Raw genomic sequence first — 21,208 nt, forward strand, 5'->3', positions numbered from 1 at the left:
TTTCCCCAATGCCATGGGTCATTCCCTGTGAGTCGGTCGAGTGATCGCAAGATCTTGGCAAAGTCCTTAATGAAGTAGCAGTAGAAATTGGAGAACCCCTGGAACTTCTGAACATCTTTTTGTTCCGGGGTACCGGCCACTCATTAATTTCTTTCAGCTTTGCGGGATCCATCACTACCTCATTGCCACCGAACACATAGCCGACATAGTTGACCTTGGGAACATCCCATTTGCACTTCTCAGGCTTCAGGAACAGATTATTATCCTGAAGGCGGCGAAGGACCTCGTGCGTGACCTTCTCATGCTCCTCCTTATTGGTTGAGAAGACGAGTATGTCATCCAGGTACACGAGGACCTTTCCACTGACAATGAGATCATGGAAGATATCATTCATCATTGCCTGGAAGGTCACGGGGAAATTGGTGATGCCGAAGAACATCACCTGTCATGACTTAGGGTCGAGCGACAGGGGAAACACAGACTACAAGATGCTGGGGGTGTTCGACTGGTTCTCACCGAAGCGATGATGAGCGAAGCTCAAACCTAAGGCTAGGGACAAGTAATATATTAGTTAGTGTAAGGTAAGTAAGAGAATACAGGAGCTTACTGACCTAGGGACAAGAGGTTGAAACTGAGGTCCCTAGGGCAGCAGAGGCAGGCTTATATACAGGGGATGTTTAGGGGAGGCTGTGCGCACTGGTTTGTGCACAGCTGGTCCGTGCGCAGCATGCTGATGCAGCCCCAGGGGCCAGTGAGTCAGAGCGGCTGTGTAAGCGGAGCCTGAGCTATGCCGTGCACTGCCGTCCTATCTAATCTAATCGTATAGTAGATATGATGCGTCCATATCAAGCATGTAGTACAGAGGTCGCGGGTTCGAGCCCGCAAAAAGGAAAAATTAAAAAACGACTAGACGCCGTGCCAAGTCATGACATCACCAGGGGTTCATACAGCCCTCGGTTAGTTACAAAGGCAGCCTTCCATTCGTCGCCAGCCTTGATCCGGATATTATTATATCCCCATCTAACATCGAACTTGGTGAAGAGTGTAGTGCCACTGAGCTTGTCCACCATCTTGGCGATCAGCAGCAGTGGTGATGCGATCTACAAAACCCTAACCCCTAACCTGGGTACGACCTAAGTGGACTAGAGGCAGGTTATTATCTTTGTGAGGGGAGTTAGCAGCAAGGTGTCCCGCGGTTCGAGTGAACACGAGAAACGCCCTCGGAAAAGGCTACGAGCGCTAGGGAAGGTTCAAGGTAGCTCGAGACGTCGTCGAAGCTACTCGGCGGCTGTGGGTAGTTAGCAGAGACGATCGAAGCTCAGCAGAGCTCTTCGATGTATCGTAGAAGGAAGGGACACAATTTGATAGGGAGGACTTAGCTAGGGCGCGGTTCGCAGTTTCTTCGACAATAGTTGAAGTCGAAAGGTTCGTCGAGACGGTATCGACGAGTAAACGCAGTGGATGAGGTTTCGAGGTTACGCAATGAAGAACGAAGTGACGCAGTTAAGGACTTAGACATAGGGCGAACTCGACTTATGAGCTCTGAACTCGAGGGGGGGAACCGGATCTTTTTTTTTTGGAGAGAAGTATGACAGAATTTATACTACGCATAGTATGCTATGACTATCGAGAGTGGCACACTAGTACAAGGGGCTTTGCATTGTTCCGCACGAATCTGCCTCACCAAGTGGCACGCACCAAGTCCATTGGTAGAGTGACATCATGCCGAACGCGGAGATGAAGAGAAACATATGGACACTTCGGACCGGTGTCCGTCGTTGAAGGCATGCTGCGAGGTTCGATACCTAATCGGGAAAGACCGGCTACGTCGGTGTGGTACAGAGTGGTGCACGTGCTTGGCCGAGCGGCGTCACCTTTTGGGTAGCCGTTCTGATGCTTCCTTCGAGAAGACCTTCAGAAACTCGTGGTACTGCTCCGGCACTAATTCCTCGGCAGTCTTAACGACCTTCTTTTTGATCTCTTCCTCAGCAAACAGTTGAGAGTACATATGTCCTGCTGCAACAAACAGCTGAGGGGCACCAGGAAGCGTGACACCCTGCTCCCAGGCTTCGATCAAATCAGCTTCGTCCCACTCGACTTCTACCGGATCTTCTTCAGGTTCAAAGTCCAGCAGTACCTTACTCCAGCAAGCACCAATGACTAATTGTTTGGACTTCGGTGAACGCCTGCGCGCCATGGGCCTGACCCCCGTATCACGCGCAGTCGCAGCTTGCTCCATTCGGCCAGTCTTCCTGGCGCTGCACGTTTTTGGGCATCATGAGAGTTTCAGGGAACCAGACTCCCAATCAATCTCGGGATTGTGGTCGTGTAGCCAATCCAAACCGACAATCACATCTTCTGGACCTATGTCCGTGACCGTGAACACCATCTTCTCGAGGTGATCTCCTATCTACATCTGTAGCACTGCTACTTCTGAGATGCTTCCATCTTTGTTGAGGGTGCCGTCAATTTGTATAGCGGAATTGGTTCTTTCAACTTCCGTGTTTGCACCTTGTTTTCTGTAATAAATCACTTATTGATAAACTTTGTGGTGGCTCCGCTGTCCACCATAGCGATTATGTCCTTGTGCCGTCTTTTCCCTTTGAGGCGCACCGGGATGTGAAAATGCTGGAACCCATGGTCCAACTCATACACATTAGCGGTTGCCAATACATTGTATACATTGTTATTATGCGGCCCGACGCATGCAGCACGAAGTGCGGACCGGATCAAAAACCCTCTTCCTTCATTTCCTGATAGTGCTCAAGCTCCTCGCGCATCGACTTCACCTGTGCCATCAAGTCCACCAGCTCAGTATTCACTGAAGCGGCACTTGTACTTGCCGAGGGTGAAGTGACAGGGGCGCTTGTTGCAGCCTGGGTGGAACCCAAGGCAACTGTAGCCCGTGCGTCAGCACATTTTGTCTAAGGCTTGTCCTTACAATTGGGGCACTCAAAGTGTCGGTACCCTCTTTTCCCACAGCTGAAGCATTTGCCGGGGAAATCGCCTTTTCCGACGGCCACATTGATGCTGGCCAAAGCGCCTTGTGAGCGGGGTGCACCACCACGTGCCCTACCATGTCCTCGACCTCGAGCTGAGAAGAAGCTGTTTAACTTGGGCTGGCAGACCCAGCTGATGTCAAGTTGCTGCTCAACCTCTGTGGTGCACTTGTCAGTGTCTTCTCACGTGGTGAAGGTTTCCAAGTCGATTTTGCGGTAGACGCGGGAGGGGATGCCGCTCAGGTACTTGTCATGGTCACCATACCCGGATTGGTCCGCCAGACCCTTGAACAGTGCGGAGAATTCCACGGCAGTGCACTTCTCATGCAGGGACTTGTCAGCACAGAGCTTGGCGAGCTCCACTTGTGCTGCTGCCTTATCGTTGAGGTTACCAAAGCATGCTTTGAATGCAGTGGCAAAAGCTGCCTCGTTGGCAAAGGGGGTTGTAGCTCCCTGGGTACCGATCTGTACCAACACGAGCTGAGCGAAGAAAGGGGTAGCCCACATGTGAGCATCACCGTCAAGGAGACTCCAGGCTACCTGTACCTTGAGCTCGATGGTGGTTAGCGATGTGTTGATGATCCAGTACACGCGCAACTGTGAAAGGAACCGCTCGCATCCAATGACCATTTTTCCATCGTATCGAAGCGGGAGAAGGTGTTTGAGCGTCTCCTTATCCGGGGGAAAAGCAGAAGAAGACATTATCGGCGGTGAGGGGGACGGAGAATGGCCCGGCGGCAGAAGCAGTGGTTGTGGCTGTCTGCTGGGCAGACTTCGAGGGGAGCGTGTGCACGAGCAGCCTTGTGGCAGAGACGGTGGTACAGGCGAGGGAGGAAGCCCAGGGGTGGTGCTATGTATAACAGGGACTAGAGGCGCAGAGGGGAGCACATCCGGCGATGCGGTGATACAACCTACGAAACCCTAACCCCTAACCTGGGTGCGACCTAAAGGGACTAGAGAGACGGATTATAGTCTAGTGAGAGGGGAGTTAGCAGCAAGGTGTCCCGCAATTCGAGTGAACACGAGAAACACCTTCGAACAAGGCTACGAACAATGGGGAAGGTACAAGATGGCTTCGACACGTCGTCGAAGCTACTCGGAGGCTGTGGGCAGTTAGCAGAGACGATCGAAGCTCAGCAGAGCTCTTCGATGTATCGTAGAAGGAAGGGACACGATTCGATAGGGTGGACTTAGCTAGGGCACGGTTCGCAGTTTCTTCGACAATCGTCAAAGTCGAAGGGTTCGTCGAGACGGTATCAACGAGTAAACGCAGTAGACGAGGTTTCAATGTTACGCAGCGAGGGACGAAGTGACGCAGTTGAAAGCTTAGACGCGGGGCGAACTCGACTTATGAGCTCTGAACTCGAGGGGGGAACCGGATCTTGTATTTTTAGAGAGAAGTACTACAGATTTTATACTACACAGGACACTACGACTATCGAAAGTGGCACACTGGTACAAGGAGCTTTGCATTGTTCCTCAAGAAGCTGCCTCACCGAGGGGCACACACCAAGTCCATCGGTAGAGTGACGTCATGCTGAATGCGGAGATGAAGAGCAACATATGGCCACTTCGGACCGGTAGCCGTCATCGAAGGCATGCCGCGAGGTTCGATACCTAATCGGGAAAGACCGGCTACGTCGGTGTGGCTTGGAGCGAAGCGCGCACCTGGCCGAGCGGCGTCAAGTGGCCCTATTGTTCGCCGAATACAGAAGATGTCCCAGGATCTATGCGCGAGGCATCGGGACGACCGTGCCGAGCTTCGAGTAAGCGTCGCGCACCGTCAAAGGTGTCGAAGAGTGTCGAAGGCGAAATCAAAGTGTTGGGAGACTGAGTCGAAGTGCTGGGCAGGATGCGACTGCCGAAAAGAGGTGTATCGGGGCCCAGAGGGGCTTGGCGCCTATCAGCAGCCCAACCGTGAAGTGTAGGCTCGGGCTTCGAGACTTCTTCTTCACTTGCACTCTTGTCAGACTCTGGTTCTTGTGCAGGGTCTGGAGGGAGATCGGGATCTCCTCCTCCTTGACTTGTACTGGCGACAGTTTGAGGGAGGTGAGAGCTGGGAGAGACAGTGTGGGAGTGCCAGGATGCGGAGCGGGATGCATGGATGCTGTGGGGACCAAGCGGATGTTGGACCCTTCTGATGGCCTTGTAATGCTCGTAGTCCTGGTTGATCAATCGCGGCGTGCGATTTGGGCACGGCTGTTGTTCGCAGGCAAAGATGAGGGAGGAGGGACCTTCAGTGAGGTAAACGTCAAGGAGGTCCTTGGAGTCAAAGGCATGAACAAAGCCTTGACATGTAGCCACAATGGGGGGAGGATGAAACATTTATCTTTCCATTCTATTTCTTGTATTACTAGCACCCATACTGGCACCTGTCTTAGTGCTCACCCGCAGGTTGAACATTATGTAGCTTACATAATGGGGTCCGTGCGCACTTCATGTCTGGTATCGTACCACTACGTTTCTTTCTTTACTAAACATGACCACATAGACATGATTGTCCGTGTGCAGTCAGTACTTGTATAAGTAGTTGTACCATTAGTCGGTCGAACCCTAAGTTTGATCTGGTTATTCATTAAAGTCTCTGCTCCTCTTCACTTGGGGTAGTGGTCATTCTTGACTTCCTCGCTCAATCTTCAGGACGATGCACTGTCCATAAGCCCTCACTCGTTGTCTACGAGTCAGGCATCAATATAGGAGCATAGACCATTGTATCAAAAGGTTGAACTTTCTAAGCTACATCCCTAGTTTCACCTAGTTGAACAACTCATCCACCATCACGTCGAACAACACAGTAAACCCAGTTCCCTTGGGACTACCAGCCCTCACAGAATCTCCCCTTTTCCAGTACGACTGAGCAGATCATTGCTTTGTCACCACCACAAAAAGGACTCCCATCTATCCTTGAGGTGGCTCCTGGGTTCATGCAGAAGGTTCCAACCCGCGGATCGTTGCCCATCAACAGCTTGTCAGCTATTACCAGAGACACCCTCCCACTCACCCAGAAGACGTATTCACCACTCTACGAATCAACGTCAAACCAGCACAAACAACAGAGCACCTACAGTCACCTGTTAACAAACAACCGTTTGAACTCCCGGATGTTCAGTACATTCCCATCAAGGCTCCAGACACCGAACCACCACCTGCTCCATCCACACCAATCAACGCACTGGTTGAACCCCCGATGACAATGTTCACTCAAGCAGACATCGATCAGCGCATCGCAGCTGCTCTCGATACATACTGACTTCAACAATCAACTGCCAATCAACCCCTCTGCCTCGACATCCCTGCTCCAGAACCCTTCAGTGGAAAGGCAGAGGATCTTAGATGCTTCCTTCAATGCATCCTTTCCTACTTTGTCGCCACCAACAACACCAGACTTAGTGATGAAGCAAAGATCACCTTCACTGTAGCGTTGATGAGGAAGGACCTAGGGAAGACATGGGCAGATGCATACTACGAGAAGTCGGCAGGGGGAGTCCAGGTCTATCCTGATTGGGCAGCCTTCGCCACCGCCCTTGAGGAGGCGTTTCCTGAGCACGGTGTCGCAACTTGAGGTCAAGCGACTGGAGAAAACCTGAAAGCTGGGGGCGTCCGACTGATTCTCACCAAAGCGATGGTGAGCAATGCTCAAACCTAAGACTAGGGACAAGATAAGTTAGCATTGGTAAGTAGGTAAGTAATACATGAGCTTACTGACCTAGGGACAAGAGGTCAAAACTGAGGTTCCTAGGGCAGCAGAGGCCGGTTTATATACAGGGGAAGATAAGGGCAGGCTGTGCGCGCTGGTCCGTGCGCAGCTGGTCTGTGCATAGCTGGTCTGTGCGCAGCATGCCGACGCGGCCACGGGGGCTGGTGAGTCAGAGCGGCTGTGTCAGCGGAGCCCGAGCTGTGCTGCGCACTGCCGTCCCATCTAATCTAATCGTACAGTAGATAGTGTCATGTCCATATCCGGTATGTAGTACAGAGGTCGCGGGTTTGAGCCCGCGAAAAGGAAAAAATTAAAAAATGGCTAGACGCCGTGTCAACTCGTGACATTACCCCTCCCTCAACGACGCATGACCTCATGTGAGGTGTCCTTGCCCATCTCCCAACCGGAGCGGCAGCGTGCTTCAGTCAGCGGCGAAGGCACTGGCTGAAAGTTGAGACCACCAAATGTAGCAGCATTGAGACGACGAGGGGCGTTCGGGTTCTTTCGGTGGAAGTCGGCTATGAGGGCCGGTGCATTGGCAACATTGCGCGCTGGTTCCCATGACGTATGCGAATCGTCATAACCTTTCCACTTGATGAGGTACTGCAATTGACGCCGGAAGATCCTCGAATCTTTGATCCGCTCAACCTCGTACTCCTCGTCGCCCTCGACCTCGATCGCAGGCGGCTCCTCCGGCTCCCGGCCTGGGATATCGCTACACGTGTACTTGCTAAGCAAGGAGACATGGAATACCGGGTGCACCGGCACCGATTTCGGCAGGACTAATTCATAATCCAAGTCTCCGAGCTTTCGCCGCACGGCATAAGGTCCGAGGCGCTTGGGACTGAGCTTCTTGCTCGGCTGTTTCAGCTTAAGGTTCCGGGCATCAAGCCAGACCTTGTCCCCCGGCGCAAAGACCGGTGCCTCCTGCACGTGCTTATCGTAGTACACCTTCATACGCTTGGCTGACAGCTCGAGCGCAGAGCGCATATCATCGCGAATCTCCTTCAGGATCTTGAGCTGATCAGCGGCAGCGGGCATCGCGGACATCGGATTGATCCGAACCTGGATCTCAGGATTGTACCCTTGATGCAGGAAGAAAGGGGAGTGCCCGGTCGCGGAGTGAACTCGGTTGTTCAGTGCGAATTCTGCGAGCGGCAATTGCTTTGCCCAATCATCCTGCCTGTGGCTGGTGAACGCATGCAAGTACTGTTCGATCTCCTGATTCCAGCGCTCAGTCTGACCATCCGTCTGAGGGTGGAACGCTGTGGACAGTGCCGGCTCGATTCCCAGACCCTTGTACACCGCATGGAGATACTTCAAAGCGAACTGGGGACCTCGGTCTGATATGACCTTGGCCGGGGCCCCATGATGCTTGAACACATTGCAGATGTACAGGTCTGCTGCACCTTCTGCTGTCAGGGTCTCATGACAGGCTGAGAAGTGGACCTGCTTTGTGAAGCGGTCGGCAGTGACCAGGATCGAGTCGAATCCATCAGACTTTGGCAAGCCGACGATCATATTGCTCATGATGATCTGCCACGGGCGCTCGGGGATCTCGTTCGGCTTCAGTGGACCCTGGGGCTTTCCGAACACTCCCGGATGCGCTTCAGAAGCGACTGATCAGCTGTCACCGAAGCATGGCCGCGTCTGGTAGAGGTGATGCGAAATCTTTCCGGTTTGAGAACCACCTGATCGGTGTTATCGTCCTCATCGCCGATCTGATGGTCTGATCGATGCGACAGGGCATCAGCCTTTCCATTGGACATCCCGGCCTTGTGCGTGATGCGGAAGTCGAAGTGAGCCAGGAACAGCGACCATCGTGCTTGACGACGCGTGAGATGCTGTGACGTGCGCCAGTACTCGAGGTTCTTGTGATCAGTTACAATCTCGAACTGATTGGGTAACCCCTCGAGATAGTGGCGCCAATCGTCTAGTGCCTCAATAATCGCGAGCATCTCCTTATCGTAGATCTCGTAGTTACGCTGGGCAGGGTCCATAGCGTGAGATCTGAAGGCGATAGGGTGCCATTTGCCGTCGTCCTGCTTCTGCATCAATACGCCGCCCGTGGCGTAGCCTGAGGCATCAACCTCAATGCGCGTTTCTTGGTTAGGATCATACAGCACTAGAACTGGAGTCATCGCGAAGAGCCACTTGAGCTCGTCGAAGGCATGTTGTTCCTCTTCGCCCCAATGCCATGGGTCGTTCCCTGTGAGTCGGTCGAGTGGTCGCGAGATCTTAGCGAAGTCTTTAATAAAGCGGCGGTAGAAATTGGAGAACCCCCGGAACTTCTGAACGTCCTTTTTGTTCCGGGGTACCGGCCACTCATTAATTCCTTTTAGCTTTGCGGGATCCATCGCTACCTCATCGCCACCGAACACATAGCCGACGTAGTCGACCTTGGGAACGTCCCACTCGCATTTCTCAGGCTTCAGGAATAGATCATTATCCTGAAGGCGGCGCAGCACCTCGCGTGTGACCTTTTTATGTTTCTCCTTGTTGGTGGAGAAGATGAGGATGTCATCCAGGTACACAAGGATCTTGCCACCGACGATGAGATCATGGAAGATCTCGTTCATCATCGCCTGGAAGGTTGCAGGGGAATTGGTGAGGCCAAAGAACATCACCAGGGGCTTGTACAACCCTCGGTTAGTTACAAACGCTGCCTTCCATTCGTCACTGGCTTTGATCCGGACATTGTTATAGCCCCATCTGACATCGAACTTGGTGAAGAGCGTAGCACCGTGGAGCTTATCCACCATCTCGGCGATCAATGGTAAGGGATAACGATTCTTGACCGTGATCGCATTCAACCGGCGGTAGTCCTGTACGGGTCGAAGTGTCCCTTCCTTCTTTTTGATGAAGAAGAAGGGGGATGAGATAGGCGACTTTGATTCCCGTATGTAACCCTTCGCTAGTTGCTCCTTTAGGAATTTATCGAGTTCCTCCTGCTCGTTGTTCGATAATGGGTACACCTTCGAATGGAATGTTGAGTAGCCGGGCATGAGTTTGATCGCATGATCGTACGGCTTCCTTTCGGGTAGCCATTCTGATGCTTCCTTGGAGAAGACATTCAGGAACTCGTGGTACTGTTTAGGTACCGGCTCCTTGGCGGTCTTAACAACCTTTTTTTTGATCTCTTCCTCAGCGAACAGCTGGGAGTACGTATGCCCGGCTGCGACGAACAGCTGAGGGGCGCCGGGAAGCGTGATGCCTTGCTCCCAGGCTTCGATCAAGTCGGCCTCATCCCACTCTACTTCCGCCGGATCTTCTTCAGGTTCGAAGTCCGGGAGTACCTTACTCCGGCAGGCACCTATGACTGACCGTTTGGACTTTGGCGAATGCCTGCGCGCTGTGGGCCTGACCCCCGTATCATGCGCAGTCGTTGCTTGCTCCATCTGGCCAGTCCTCCTGGCACTGCACGTTTCAGGGCATCGTGATAGCTTTAGGGAGCCCGACTCCCAATCGATCTCGGGGTTGTGTTCGCGTAGCCAATCCAACCCAACGATCACATCCTCTGGACCAATGTCCGTGACCGTAAACACCGTCTTCTTGACGTGTTCTCCTATTTGCATCTGTAGCACTGCTACTTCCGAGATGCTTCCGTCTTTGTTCAGGGTGCCGTCGATATTGTATAGCGGAATCGATTCTTTCAATTTCCGCGTCTGCACCTTATTTTTTACAATGAATCGTTTGTTGATAAACTTTGTGGTGGCTCCGCTGTCCACCATAGCGATTATGTCTTTATGCCGTCTTTTTCCTTGAAGTCATACTGGGATGTGAAAATGTTGGGACCCCTGGTCCAATTCGTACACCATCGCAGTAGACAATACGTTATACTTGTTACAAGATAGTACTCATGGCCCGACGCGTGCGGCACGAAGTGCGGACCGGATCAAAAACCCTCCTCCTTCATCGCCCGATAGTGCTCGAGCTCCTCACACATCGACTTCACCTGTGCCATTAAGTCCGCCAGCTCCGATTGCTCAGATTTCGCTGAAGTGGCACTTATACTTGCCGAGGGTGTCGTCGTGACGGGGGCACTTGTCGCGGCCTGGGTAGAGCCCGAGGCAACCGTAGCCCGCGCGTCGGCGCGTTTTGTGTAAAGTTTATCCTTACAATTGGGGCACTCGAATCATCGGTACCCTTGCTTCCCACAGCCAAAGCAGGTGCCAGGGAAGTTTCCTTTTCTGACGGCCGCATTGATGCTGGCCGAAGCTCCATGTGACGAGGGTGCACCACCACGTGCCCCTCCGCGTCCTCGACCTTGTGCTGAGAAGAAGCTGTTCAGCTCGGGCCAACGAGCCCGGCTGACGTCGAGGATTTGCTCGACCTCGGTGGCACACTTGTCAGTGTCTTGCCACGTGGCAAAGGTTTCGAGCTCGAGTTTGCGATAGATGCGGGAAGGGATGCCGCTCAGGTACTTGTTACGTAGTTCCAGGTTCCCATACCCGGAACGGTCCGCCGGACCCTTGAACAGCGCAGAGAACTCTGCGGCGGTGCGCTTTTTGCGCATGGTTTTGTTGGCACAGAGCTTGGAGAGCTCCACCTGTGCCGCGGCAGCATCGTCGAGATTGCCAAAACGGGCCTTAAATGCTTTAAGGAAGGCCTTTTCGTCGGCAAAGGGGGTTGTCGCTCCCTGGATCCCGATTTGGACAGAGGCGAGCTGGGAGAAGATGGGGGTGGCCCAAGCTCACGCATCACCATCGAGGAGACTGAGGGCAACCTGGATCTTCAGCTCGAGGGAAGAGAGGGCCATGTTGATCGTCCAGTAGATGAGCAACTGCGAGATGAAGCAGTTGCATTCGACCACCAACTTCCCGTCATATTGGAGCGGGAGGAGGAGCTTCAGTGTCTCCTTATCAGGGACGGCAGCAGGGGAGGACATTATCGGCGATGAGGGGGACGAAGGACTGCCCGCGGGCGAAGGCGACTGTTGTGACTGTCCGCCGGGCGAACTTCTCGAGGAACGAGTGCTTGAGCGGCCTCGCAGTGGCGACGGCGGTGAAGTCGATTGAGGAAGCCCGGAGGCAGGGTGACGTAGGATAGGGACTGAAGTCGAGGCGGTGACCGCTGACGACGAGCCGGCCCAAGAATGCGGCGGAGTGTCGCGGGGCTCGGTCTTGGGAGGCCTTTCCAACCGTGGCCCCAGGGAGGACTGGGGGATCGCTTGAGGGGTCACTGAAGGCTGTGTGACTGCCTCAGTTCCTCGAGGGAGATGGGGATCTCCTCGCGCTTGACCTGTACTGGCGACAGGTTGGGGGATGCGGGTGCCTGGAGAGGCAGGTCGAGATGGGACAGGAGTGACGTGATGAGAGGTAGATCACGATGTGCCAGCGTACCGAAGTGCTGGGCCGCTGGGATGCTGGACTCGTCGGATTGGTACGTAGCGCCCTTTGTCGGTGGTGATGGACCGTGGGGTTCGATTAGGGCATGGTTGCCGATCACAGATGAAGAAAGGGGCTAGGTTGTCGTTGCTTTCTGGGTCATCGCGAGAGACGTCGACCTGCTCCTGGGTGTCGAAGGTGTGCTCTAGTCGAGAGCAGTCGAAGAATTCGTCAGCCACAGTGAGGGGGGGAGGAAGGGGAGGTGCGCGTGCTACAAAAGGCCATATAAGCTAGCTTACACCTACGGCACCCGAGGTAACACTAGGGTTCGCAATTCACGTGGGGCCCAGTACTGCTTTTGGCTAGTATGCAGCAGGAACCTAAGCCACGCGTCCGTGAGGACAAGTATCGCCCACTGAAGTGCAGATACCGAAGAGTTCATCCCTTAAGTGGTGGCGATGTATCGTATGCTATTTACGTATCGTAGGGTACAATAGGGGTGTGCACCACCCAACCTATAGGAAAGGAAAGTGAGTTTTTGTGGGGTTCCGAGGAATGCCGGCAGCTTTGTGGAGTTTCGACCTAATGTCGCGACTTGAGGTCTAGTGACAGGGGAAAACCTAAAAAGAGCTGGAGGCGTTCGACTGATTCTCACCGAAGCAATGGTGAGCGACGCTCAAACCTAAGGCTAGGGACAGAAATGTATTAGTTAGTAAGTAAAGGAAGTAAGTACAGGAGAGCTTACTGACCTAGGGACAAGAGGTCGAAACTGAGGTCCCTAGGGCAGCAGAGGCCGGCTTATATACATGGGGAGATAAGGGCAGGCTGTGCGCGCTGGTCCGTGCGCAGCATGCTAACGCGGCCCCGGGGGCCGGTGAGTCAGAGAGGCTGTGTCAGCGGAGCCTGAGCTGTGCCGCGCACTGCCGTCCTATCTAATCTGATCGTACAGTAGATATGATGTGTCCGTATCAGGCAAGTAGTACAGAGGTCGCGGGTTCGAGCCCACGAAAAGGAAAAAATTAAAAAACAGCTAGACGCCGTACCAAGTCGTGACACTATGAGAGTTTTGACCTAATGTCGCGACTTGAGGTCAAGCGACAGGGAAAACCTAAAAGAGCTGGGGGCATTTGACTGGGTCTTACCAAAGCGATGGTGAGCTTATGCTCAAACCTAAGACTAGGGACAAGATAATATATTAGTTAGGTAAGGAAAAAGGAATACAACTAAAGGCTTGCTGACCTAGGGACAAGAGGTCGAAACTGAGGTCCCCAGGGCAGCAGAGGCTGGCTTATATACAGGGGAAGTTTAGGGGAGGCTGTGCGCACTGGTCCATGCACAGCATGCTGACGTGGCCCCAGGGGTCAGTGAGTCAGAGAGGCTGTGTCAGCGGAGCCCGAGCTGTGCCACGCATTGCCGCCCATCTCATCTAATTGTACAGTAGATAGCGACACATCCATATCAGGCATGTGGTACAGAGGTCGAGGGTTCGAGCCCATAGAAAGGAAAAATTAAAAAATGGCTAGACGCTGTACCAACTCGTGACAGGGTACCGGTCAGGCTCCTTCCTGCCGTCTTCGGGAGGTGAGGGGGACTTCATTCGAGGGCGGAATTCATGCTAAGTCCCAATAGCTTAGGGAAGATCATATCATAGATCCCATCACATATATCACGTGCACTATTCAAAATTTTAAACTCCACAATCTTAATCCCCCTCACCTCCCTGTGACGGCTGGCACAAAACATTGGTAAACAGCGGCGCTCGGAGCCGGACCTACTCCATATAGTATTAGATCATGGCCAAAAAGTAAAAGCATAGAACTAAATGATATGATATATGTTTCCGTCAAAATGGACATGCGGTTGCGTTGCCTAGAGTACAGAGTGGTAGCATGGGTGCGCGCGAACACTAGTGCTGCCTGCGATGTCTCTAAACAAGCCCTCCTTGCCGACTCTTGATGCTATCCGGAAGAAGACGTTTGCAAAGCTGGGCCGCGACCCTTGCGAATGGCAGGCGAAGGTGGCGCACGAGATCCTAAGGGCAGAAAAGGATGTTATATGTGTTGCACCAACGGGTGCGGGAAAAACACTCACGTTCTGGATGCCGTTATTGTTCCGAGAGGATGGAATACAGATCGTAGTGACGCCACTTAATATCCTCGGAACGCAGAGTGTAGCCGAGCTGGAGTTGGTAGGTATCAAGGCTGTATCTCTGTGCGCAGAGACAGCAACACCTCAATTGTTCAAGGTATGTTGTTAAACCAATAGTATATGGCTGACGTACCTCAACGGTGTGCCAGGATATCGAAGACGGGAAGTATCGCGCTATAGTTATCAATCCCGAATTGTTGATGAAGGAGGGCGGGGGCTTTGAACGTCTATGGAAGAGCCAAGACTTTGCGTCTCGGATCATCAGTATTATCTGGGATGAAGCGCACTGTGCCAGTCTCTGGAGTGCGTTTCGTACGGAGTACAGGGATGCCTACCGCCTGCGTGATCTTTTGCCTCATGTGCGCTTTGTGTTAGCATCAGCCACGGTGCCCGAGGAGATTCAAATCGAGGTTATGCGAATCTTAATTATGTAATGTAGGTAGCATATTTCATGAAGCGCCCAGTCGCCCAATCGAGGGGACTACCCTCCGAGCGCCGCTGTTTACCAATGTTTTGTGCCAGCCGTCACAGGGAGGTGAGGGGGATTAAGATTGTGGAGTTTAAAATTTTGAATAGTGCACGTGATATATGTGATGGGATCTATGATATGATCTTCCCTAAGCTATTGGGGCTTAGCATGAATTCCGCCCTCGAATGAAGTCCCCCTCACCTCCCGAAGACGGCGGGAAGGAGCCTGGGTACCGGTTAATGAGCGCGGCGGCTTTCCCGTCGGCTGCAGATCCCGAAATTCAACACCCCACTGCACCCTCGTTTACGAATTCCAAATGAGGCATCTGTGATACTTGTCCCAGCACTGATAGCGCCTTTGCGACATTGACATCAATTCCGCTCAATGTATGAAAGCGCTGGGGCAATACGGCGGAGCGCGGTTGGCTGCTGTTGCCCTCTGTCGTCTCTGATTCTCACCCAGGGGTATCTCGCGAAACTTGCGCTTGAGTGCCAGTGAACGAAGGTGCCCATGATTGCTGTAGCATTGCCGGTTAGGTTGCTTCAATAACTGGAGCCTCGAGAGCTATGGGGGAAATGAGATGGGCAAGCGATATATCATGATGGAATCCTGACAGAAAATTTAACATCCGAGGGCATACACATGCCACGGCGAAATTACGGTCCGCACGGAGGAAGACGTGCTGTATGAATATTTCAAATGCTGGACCCGAGGTCCCATCCATCTATCATCACGAGTCGCTTCGCACAAGGCGAGGCAGCGCGGTGTTCTCGGGCTGGCAGCTTTTCGTCCGAGGCTCGATACATGCACAGGACACAGACTCATGCCTGTCGACACCAGAGGCATAATCTCAGGACCTGATGCACGGCTCGTTACTCATAGACCTTATACCTCACTACGGGCGCCGTGAGATGCCTTGAGCATGACAGATATAGGACCAAGAATTTCATCATGCAGAAGGTTCATCCGAATCGGACTTCGCGCGTCGTGTCCGCAGCTATTATCGTCGCAGACAAGGAACTCATGAAATAGGAGCGTGCGGCGATCAAACGGGGGCACACAATCGGGAAGTGAACACGTGAGACAACCAAAGTGTGCGCTTAGCACCAGTGCCGTATGTCGCACTGTCGTGATTCAATAATGCACTTCACATTCACGATGCCATTTTTTATTCATGAGGGTTTTGCACGTCTTATTGAGTCACGGGAAAACCAAAATCCCATTATCATGAAGTGTCAGCACTCGGTAGTAAATCAAGCGAGAAAATGTGTTCAATGGTCACGGCAGTACACTCAAAGGTCAGCTCTGGCTGCAACTTGCCCAACCGGGATCGCTCTTGGATATGTCCATGGCATGCTGTGGTCCCTGTGTCCATTCAGCGTCCTGTTTCACGATGTCAACCATCTGGTGTGCTTCGACGTGAACAAGAACCTCAGGAGGCTTTGTGAGTACGAGCGTGGTCAGTAGGTCTTTGGTAATGAGTACGAAATTATAAGTCATACCATGCGACGAGAGGAAGGAACGGTGGCAGAGGAATATTGTCCTATCGAAGACATAGAACGTTCAGGCTCGCGCGAGTTCAGCGAGGCCAAAATTGTGTTTGTATACACCCTGGGCAGGATTATTGCGATCGCTGTTGGCGGTCCAGAAAGGTGAATAATGATGCCAGGATACCTAGAGGCTCACCAATATGGTTGGGCTTGTCCTAAATACACATTAGTAAATGATTCGTGCGGTATAGCCAGAACATTCTCACCGAAGATAAGAACAGAATCAGGTCAATAACAGCAATTGTTGCGGTCAAAAGCCCTGCATTTATCATGAATAAACAAACAACTGAATGAACAGTATATAGAGCACCATTGGTAACCGTCACTGTTTTTTACCAGGTTCAGAATGGTCACGGACAGTGAAATGTAAAGCGAGCAAACCTCGTATAACCCTATCCAGAAGCTGATTGGACGCCTTAAATCCGGACTTATGACTCTGGAGGAACCAGCTTATTGAAGCTGCAATCATGATATCGCCAATTGCAGCTGAAAGCAGCCAAACAATGCCTGCTGGCCGGATGACGTTGGTTGCAATGTCTGCCAGCTTCTTCACGACAAGAAAGATTGCCCCTCCCGCAAAAGCCCCGCCTAAAAAATCAGCTGTATTGGCTGCATAAACTGAATCGTAAACAGTGCACTCACCCAATGTTGCGATGCCAAGAAAGCAAATAGCGACAGATAGCCATGTCTTTCGCATAAACACTCTAATTCTCCATGCAAAAAAGAAGTGATTTGCACATCCCATAGTTCCCTATTAAACATAGCATTGAGTGAAACATTTAATTTCTTTTTCTAGTGTTCTCACAAGTATGAAAGGGTCTGCAAGGTTGCAAATGGGATGAGCCTGCCGTTCTCTATGTGGAGCAGACATGGATACACACTTGTAGCCATCACTGAGAAATTGTTTAGCCCTTTGAAATCCCCATGTACAACGAAGGAACTTACACCAATTCCCTGTAAGAAATATCCCGGCATCACCCCAGTTGGACACAAAAAGATAGTACATCCTACAACGGTGCTATGATTTGAAAATGTGTCTGCCAGTATTGAAGGTCTTACCACCACGCGGTGAAAATAGTGCTTGCAGTATCCAGCAAGAAGATGAATAGGACGAAGTATCTTAACGCTCTTCGGTCACTACCAGATATCTCAACACGATAAAGAGGCAATCATAGAAGCACACGCACCAGGTGAATCGGCCACGATAAATGTACAACTGACAGAAAAAGTCAAGAATCATTCACGTTGGGTTTGTAAACTCACTTGTGCTATGCCGAGGCCAAACAGAATCATGGATATGAATGAACCTAAAGGCTATTGTAGTAGCAAGTAGCAATTTGCAAGACAACGCTGAACCTTACCAATGAATATGGCGCCGAAACTCTCTTGAATCTGGTGTGCCTCTATAGCAATAACAGTCGGAGTCGACATGATGTAGGCGCTTTGCACCGTATGCCTCTGTAGCCCTTTATGATGTCCCTCTGAGGTCGTGAGGAGGTTTGACTGTTGGATTCCTTCAGTCGGGATTTTATCTGCCTCCTCCAAGATCAGATTGTTCCCTCATGTATGCTCTGATATCAAAGTCACGGTGACGATAGATGTACCATGTCACGACATGTTAAGCCAGTCAACACAACTGGAGCGGAATTACCGTGATCTTGAAACCACATTCTTGCTCGCAGATGAAACTAATAGGTGAGATCTCGACTAGGATAGAAATGAGAGCACCAAAAATATCAATTCGACCGGGTTGACAGCTATCTTCTCCACGCATGTCTTCAGGATCTCCTCTCTCCGGGCTCAATATGACGGCATCGGGCGCGCTGTCGGTGGTAGCCCGCTTGAGTAATCTCAATTCCCACCAGCTACTCCGATAAGGACGCGAGTCGCTAAGAAAGCGGAGCTTCAGAAGTTAGATGTGAGAAGTTAGATGTGCAATTTCAATATATGGATTTCAAAGATATCAATACACTGTGAATTGCTCTCCCGAAACCGGGTCCCGTAAGCTTGAACCATCCGTGACAGCTGCCAGACTGATGACATCGATGACTGATGACAACTTCGGTAGTTGCCCACCCAGCAGTGCTGGCACTGAATGAACACATGACCAAATCCACGTGGTAACGTATCTATATACTTTGATAGATAAATTGTGACTATGATTGCCACCGAAGTGCTGTACATCCTTTGCCCCTTGCGTAGCTGAGAGGAGCAGACATCTTCACCGACCGCGTGCGTCTCATCTGTGACCTTATGAGACCCATCGTGAACAATGAATCCTGTCCAAGATGAGCCGCAGTGGAGTGTCACCACTTGGGAGGGCCGCCAGACTTATTCAAGGTGAGCGCACTGGTAGCTTTGTGCCTAATGATGTTTCTTATATCTGATCTGCTGCAAGGCCCCTAGTAGCATCTGAGCTGCTGTCCGACCAATACACAATATTCCAGGATGGGTAGGGTTTATGTATCGTATCTGAGGATCGCCAGATAACGCGACCCCACTAGTACTACGGACTGTTGCCAGGGACATACTTTCACCTCACCTCTACCACGTGATGAGATCGTTTCCAGGCTGAAAGACGGCATCGGGAGGCTGCGGTACGTACCGAAAGTGTGCAGGTCCATCGAATGCACGCTGATGGTGAAACTGGTATAGATTTTCCTGCCCACTCATCGCGGCGGCCATACAGAAGGGCGTACACGATCCTCAGTTCCGATCTTGGATTTACACCCCAATTTCTAACCGTCGCGAGTTGGATGAGTGGATTGAGGAGACAGTTATAGTTCACCCTGATCCTTTGGACGGTGACGCGTTTCTGGCACAGATCACTTACACTCGGCTCCCGTATGTGCTTCCGAGCGGCAAGGAGAAGATCTTTCGTTGCTACTTCGTTGAAGACCCCGAAGATGAATCAAAGTTCTCTATCCTTTGGCACGGCCCACACGCGATCATGGATGCATGGCCCACCTTTCATGCATTCCGAATCATGTTGGAGGCCATGTCAAAGACAAACCCCGATCCTCTGGATTCTCTATCATGGGGGACGGAATGGAGCAATCTTCCATCGGGTCCTGTGACCTCCACGGGTGGTCCTCGTCCAAACTGGGAGACGGAAGGAAGGAATCTAACAGGAAAGGTCTTCCAGATGCTCATGAACCCCGTGGTATGTACCGCGTAGCTTCTAGTTCTTTGAAGGTTCGCTTGCTCAAGATGGTGACTGCAGCCTACGCTCAGCATACTACCCCAGCGCACCGAGATCACTGTCCGTGGCAGACAGGTCCGAGCTCGTAAAGTACTGGATGAAACAACGTCCGCGAAACTAGTCCAGGCGGCCAGGGCAGCTGGTTTCTCTGTAAGTCACCTGTTCGAGGCGGCCCAGGCGCTGGCCATCATGTACTGCAACGCTATCACCGAGGATGCAGCCAAGGACGCCCATGTAACATATCCGGTCGGAATGTGAGCAGATAGTAAACATCTATGGGTCATTAGCTCATACGTTTCGTACAGAATCTCGGCTGAGAGATTCCGTGTCCCGCCATATAACCGACTGAATCACTTCGTTTCGGAGATGATCCACGTGCCGATCCAAGTCAAGTATGCGGACGTCGTGTCGACAGACCTACCCAAAGACCGGATTCTCACTGCAGCGAAGAGTATCAAGAAGCAATATGATGACTTCATGATGAATGCCCACATTCCTCACCTCACAGCCGCCGTTGTCAAGCTCGCACCGCCGCGCGAGCCAATGGTGGGCTCTAACCCGTACGCAACGGTCATCACCAACTTGGGAGTGATAGACCGCTTGCTTCCCGTAATCTATTACCCTGATGGAAACGAGAGCAAGACACCTGTATTTGAGGTACTGTCGCTGACAGTAGGCCACAGACTCATTGCTGCCACACCGTAAGTTTCCAAAATATTGATCAAAGATAGGTTTTGACAGAAGCTATCATAGTACTACCCAGGTGTTTTCCATGAAATCTCAGCTGACTGTGCAAATTGAGGTATATACACCGAATGAACCTGCGTGATGTTCACTTACATGTCTTTTTGACAGACCAACGACTTATGGGATCAGTCATACATGCAAGAATTTGTCGACGACGTTGTTCGGCAGGCACTGAATATACTCACATGAATGGAGTGTGCGGCACTATAGCATGCATAAACAGCTACGTGGTATGCTTCTTGGTTGGGACAATCTAGGTGCTGGAATTACAAACGCAAATCTGTACGATCGTAGTCATGAACAAATGCAAGTATGTTTTCGCGTTAAGGTAAACATATACGACTGTGAAATTGAGGGAAACTTGTAACATTATGTTGGCGAGCAAGCGCGTCCGAACGCCCCGCGTGCGCGCGCGCATGACGCTGCGTTATCACGTCGGGATCGGCGCAATGTTGACGTACCTCTGGCGTACCTGTTCCTGTAGCTATCGTCCCCTATTTCTTCGAATTTTCTCTCTGGATAGTGTTCCTCACCTCGCGTAGCAATCAATTATGTGCCCGACGTCTCTCGTAACACGGACTTCAGTTGTTGTTCGCACTCCCACTGAAGTCATGAGTCTTTGCCCTCTTACGCTATGTACCGTACTCCCGCTGACGCATTGTAAGGGAATCTTACCTCGTTAGGCATTTCAATAGATGAGTTGTTGTTCGCACTCCCACGGAAGTCCGAATCTTACCTCGTTAGATCTCCCGCTCGCCTCGTGAAGACATTCTTCTCAATTGCTTGGTATTCGATACGAAGTCGAAGTCACGGCGTACCATGAGTGTTACTTTTGCTTTACAATGAATCACTAGTTTGAAAGTCGTGAAGAATAACTCTCTGGTCGCACCGCTAGTCTGCAAGTCATCGGACTTTTGGGACTTCGATGTTTCTAATACATCCCTTTGGTGGTGAACAATCATAAACAACGCGAGGTGATGGAAGAGGCGGATGCGCACGATGTCATGCTGCGAGATCACAAATGATGGCGGATATAATAATTCGCGACACATCCACTGCAGAGTACAAC

At 51.7% G+C, this 21,208-nt stretch overlaps 7 protein-coding genes across 7 annotated transcripts; 3 read left to right on the forward strand and 4 right to left on the reverse strand.

Annotated features, from left to right (window-relative positions):
- Window positions 1-353: 353 nt before the first annotated feature.
- On the forward strand, window positions 354-1,050 carry POSPLADRAFT_1118272 (hypothetical protein; the record flags this gene model as incomplete). Its single annotated transcript, XM_024483493.1, has 2 exons — window positions 354-457; window positions 939-1,050. Coding segments are annotated over 2 exons (216 nt in total), but the record flags the coding sequence as incomplete, so codon positions are not given.
- Window positions 1,051-1,870: 820 nt separating this feature from the next.
- On the reverse strand, window positions 1,871-2,407 carry POSPLADRAFT_1152697 (hypothetical protein; the record flags this gene model as incomplete). The annotated part of the gene is made up of 2 exons (XM_024486681.1): window positions 1,871-2,141; window positions 2,301-2,407. Coding segments are annotated over 2 exons (378 nt in total), but the record flags the coding sequence as incomplete, so codon positions are not given.
- Window positions 2,408-3,182: 775 nt separating this feature from the next.
- Window positions 3,183-5,324, reverse strand: POSPLADRAFT_1152621 (hypothetical protein; the record flags this gene model as incomplete). Its single annotated transcript, XM_024486672.1, has 3 exons — window positions 3,183-3,539; window positions 4,510-4,667; window positions 4,781-5,324. 3 exons carry the CDS (start codon window positions 5,322-5,324, stop codon window positions 3,183-3,185), a joined length of 1,059 nt encoding a protein of 352 aa, XP_024335367.1.
- A 5,267-nt stretch (window positions 5,325-10,591) lies between these two features.
- On the reverse strand, window positions 10,592-12,465 carry POSPLADRAFT_1060461 (hypothetical protein; the record flags this gene model as incomplete). The annotated part of the gene is made up of 7 exons (XM_024481262.1): window positions 10,592-10,750; window positions 10,816-10,968; window positions 11,012-11,362; window positions 11,423-11,884; window positions 11,938-12,159; window positions 12,203-12,294; window positions 12,363-12,465. The coding sequence occupies 7 exons, from the start codon at window positions 12,463-12,465 to the stop codon at window positions 10,592-10,594; spliced, it is 1,542 nt and encodes a 513-aa protein (XP_024335368.1).
- Window positions 12,466-13,944: 1,479 nt separating this feature from the next.
- POSPLADRAFT_1152847 (hypothetical protein) lies at window positions 13,945-14,605 on the forward strand (the record flags this gene model as incomplete). Its single annotated transcript, XM_024486696.1, has 2 exons — window positions 13,945-14,211; window positions 14,321-14,605. 2 exons carry the CDS (start codon window positions 13,945-13,947, stop codon window positions 14,603-14,605), a joined length of 552 nt encoding a protein of 183 aa, XP_024335369.1.
- Window positions 14,606-15,939: 1,334 nt separating this feature from the next.
- Window positions 15,940-17,621, reverse strand: POSPLADRAFT_1152629 (hypothetical protein; the record flags this gene model as incomplete). Its single annotated transcript, XM_024486675.1, has 9 exons — window positions 15,940-16,109; window positions 16,327-16,345; window positions 16,397-16,449; window positions 16,572-16,778; window positions 17,136-17,197; window positions 17,250-17,327; window positions 17,378-17,406; window positions 17,454-17,497; window positions 17,552-17,621. 9 exons carry the CDS (start codon window positions 17,619-17,621, stop codon window positions 15,940-15,942), a joined length of 732 nt encoding a protein of 243 aa, XP_024335370.1.
- Window positions 17,622-18,462: 841 nt separating this feature from the next.
- Window positions 18,463-20,314, forward strand: POSPLADRAFT_1153587 (hypothetical protein; the record flags this gene model as incomplete). Its single annotated transcript, XM_024486757.1, has 7 exons — window positions 18,463-18,530; window positions 18,589-18,642; window positions 18,761-18,787; window positions 18,846-19,353; window positions 19,414-19,646; window positions 19,698-20,093; window positions 20,248-20,314. 7 exons carry the CDS (start codon window positions 18,463-18,465, stop codon window positions 20,312-20,314), a joined length of 1,353 nt encoding a protein of 450 aa, XP_024335371.1.
- Between the last annotated feature and the right edge of the window lie 894 nt (window positions 20,315-21,208).

The sequence above is a fragment of the Postia placenta genome, assembly GCF_002117355.1.
Source record: "Postia placenta MAD-698-R-SB12 unplaced genomic scaffold POSPLAscaffold_14, whole genome shotgun sequence".
NCBI classification, from domain to species: Eukaryota; Fungi; Basidiomycota; class Agaricomycetes; order Polyporales; family Adustoporiaceae; genus Rhodonia; species Rhodonia placenta.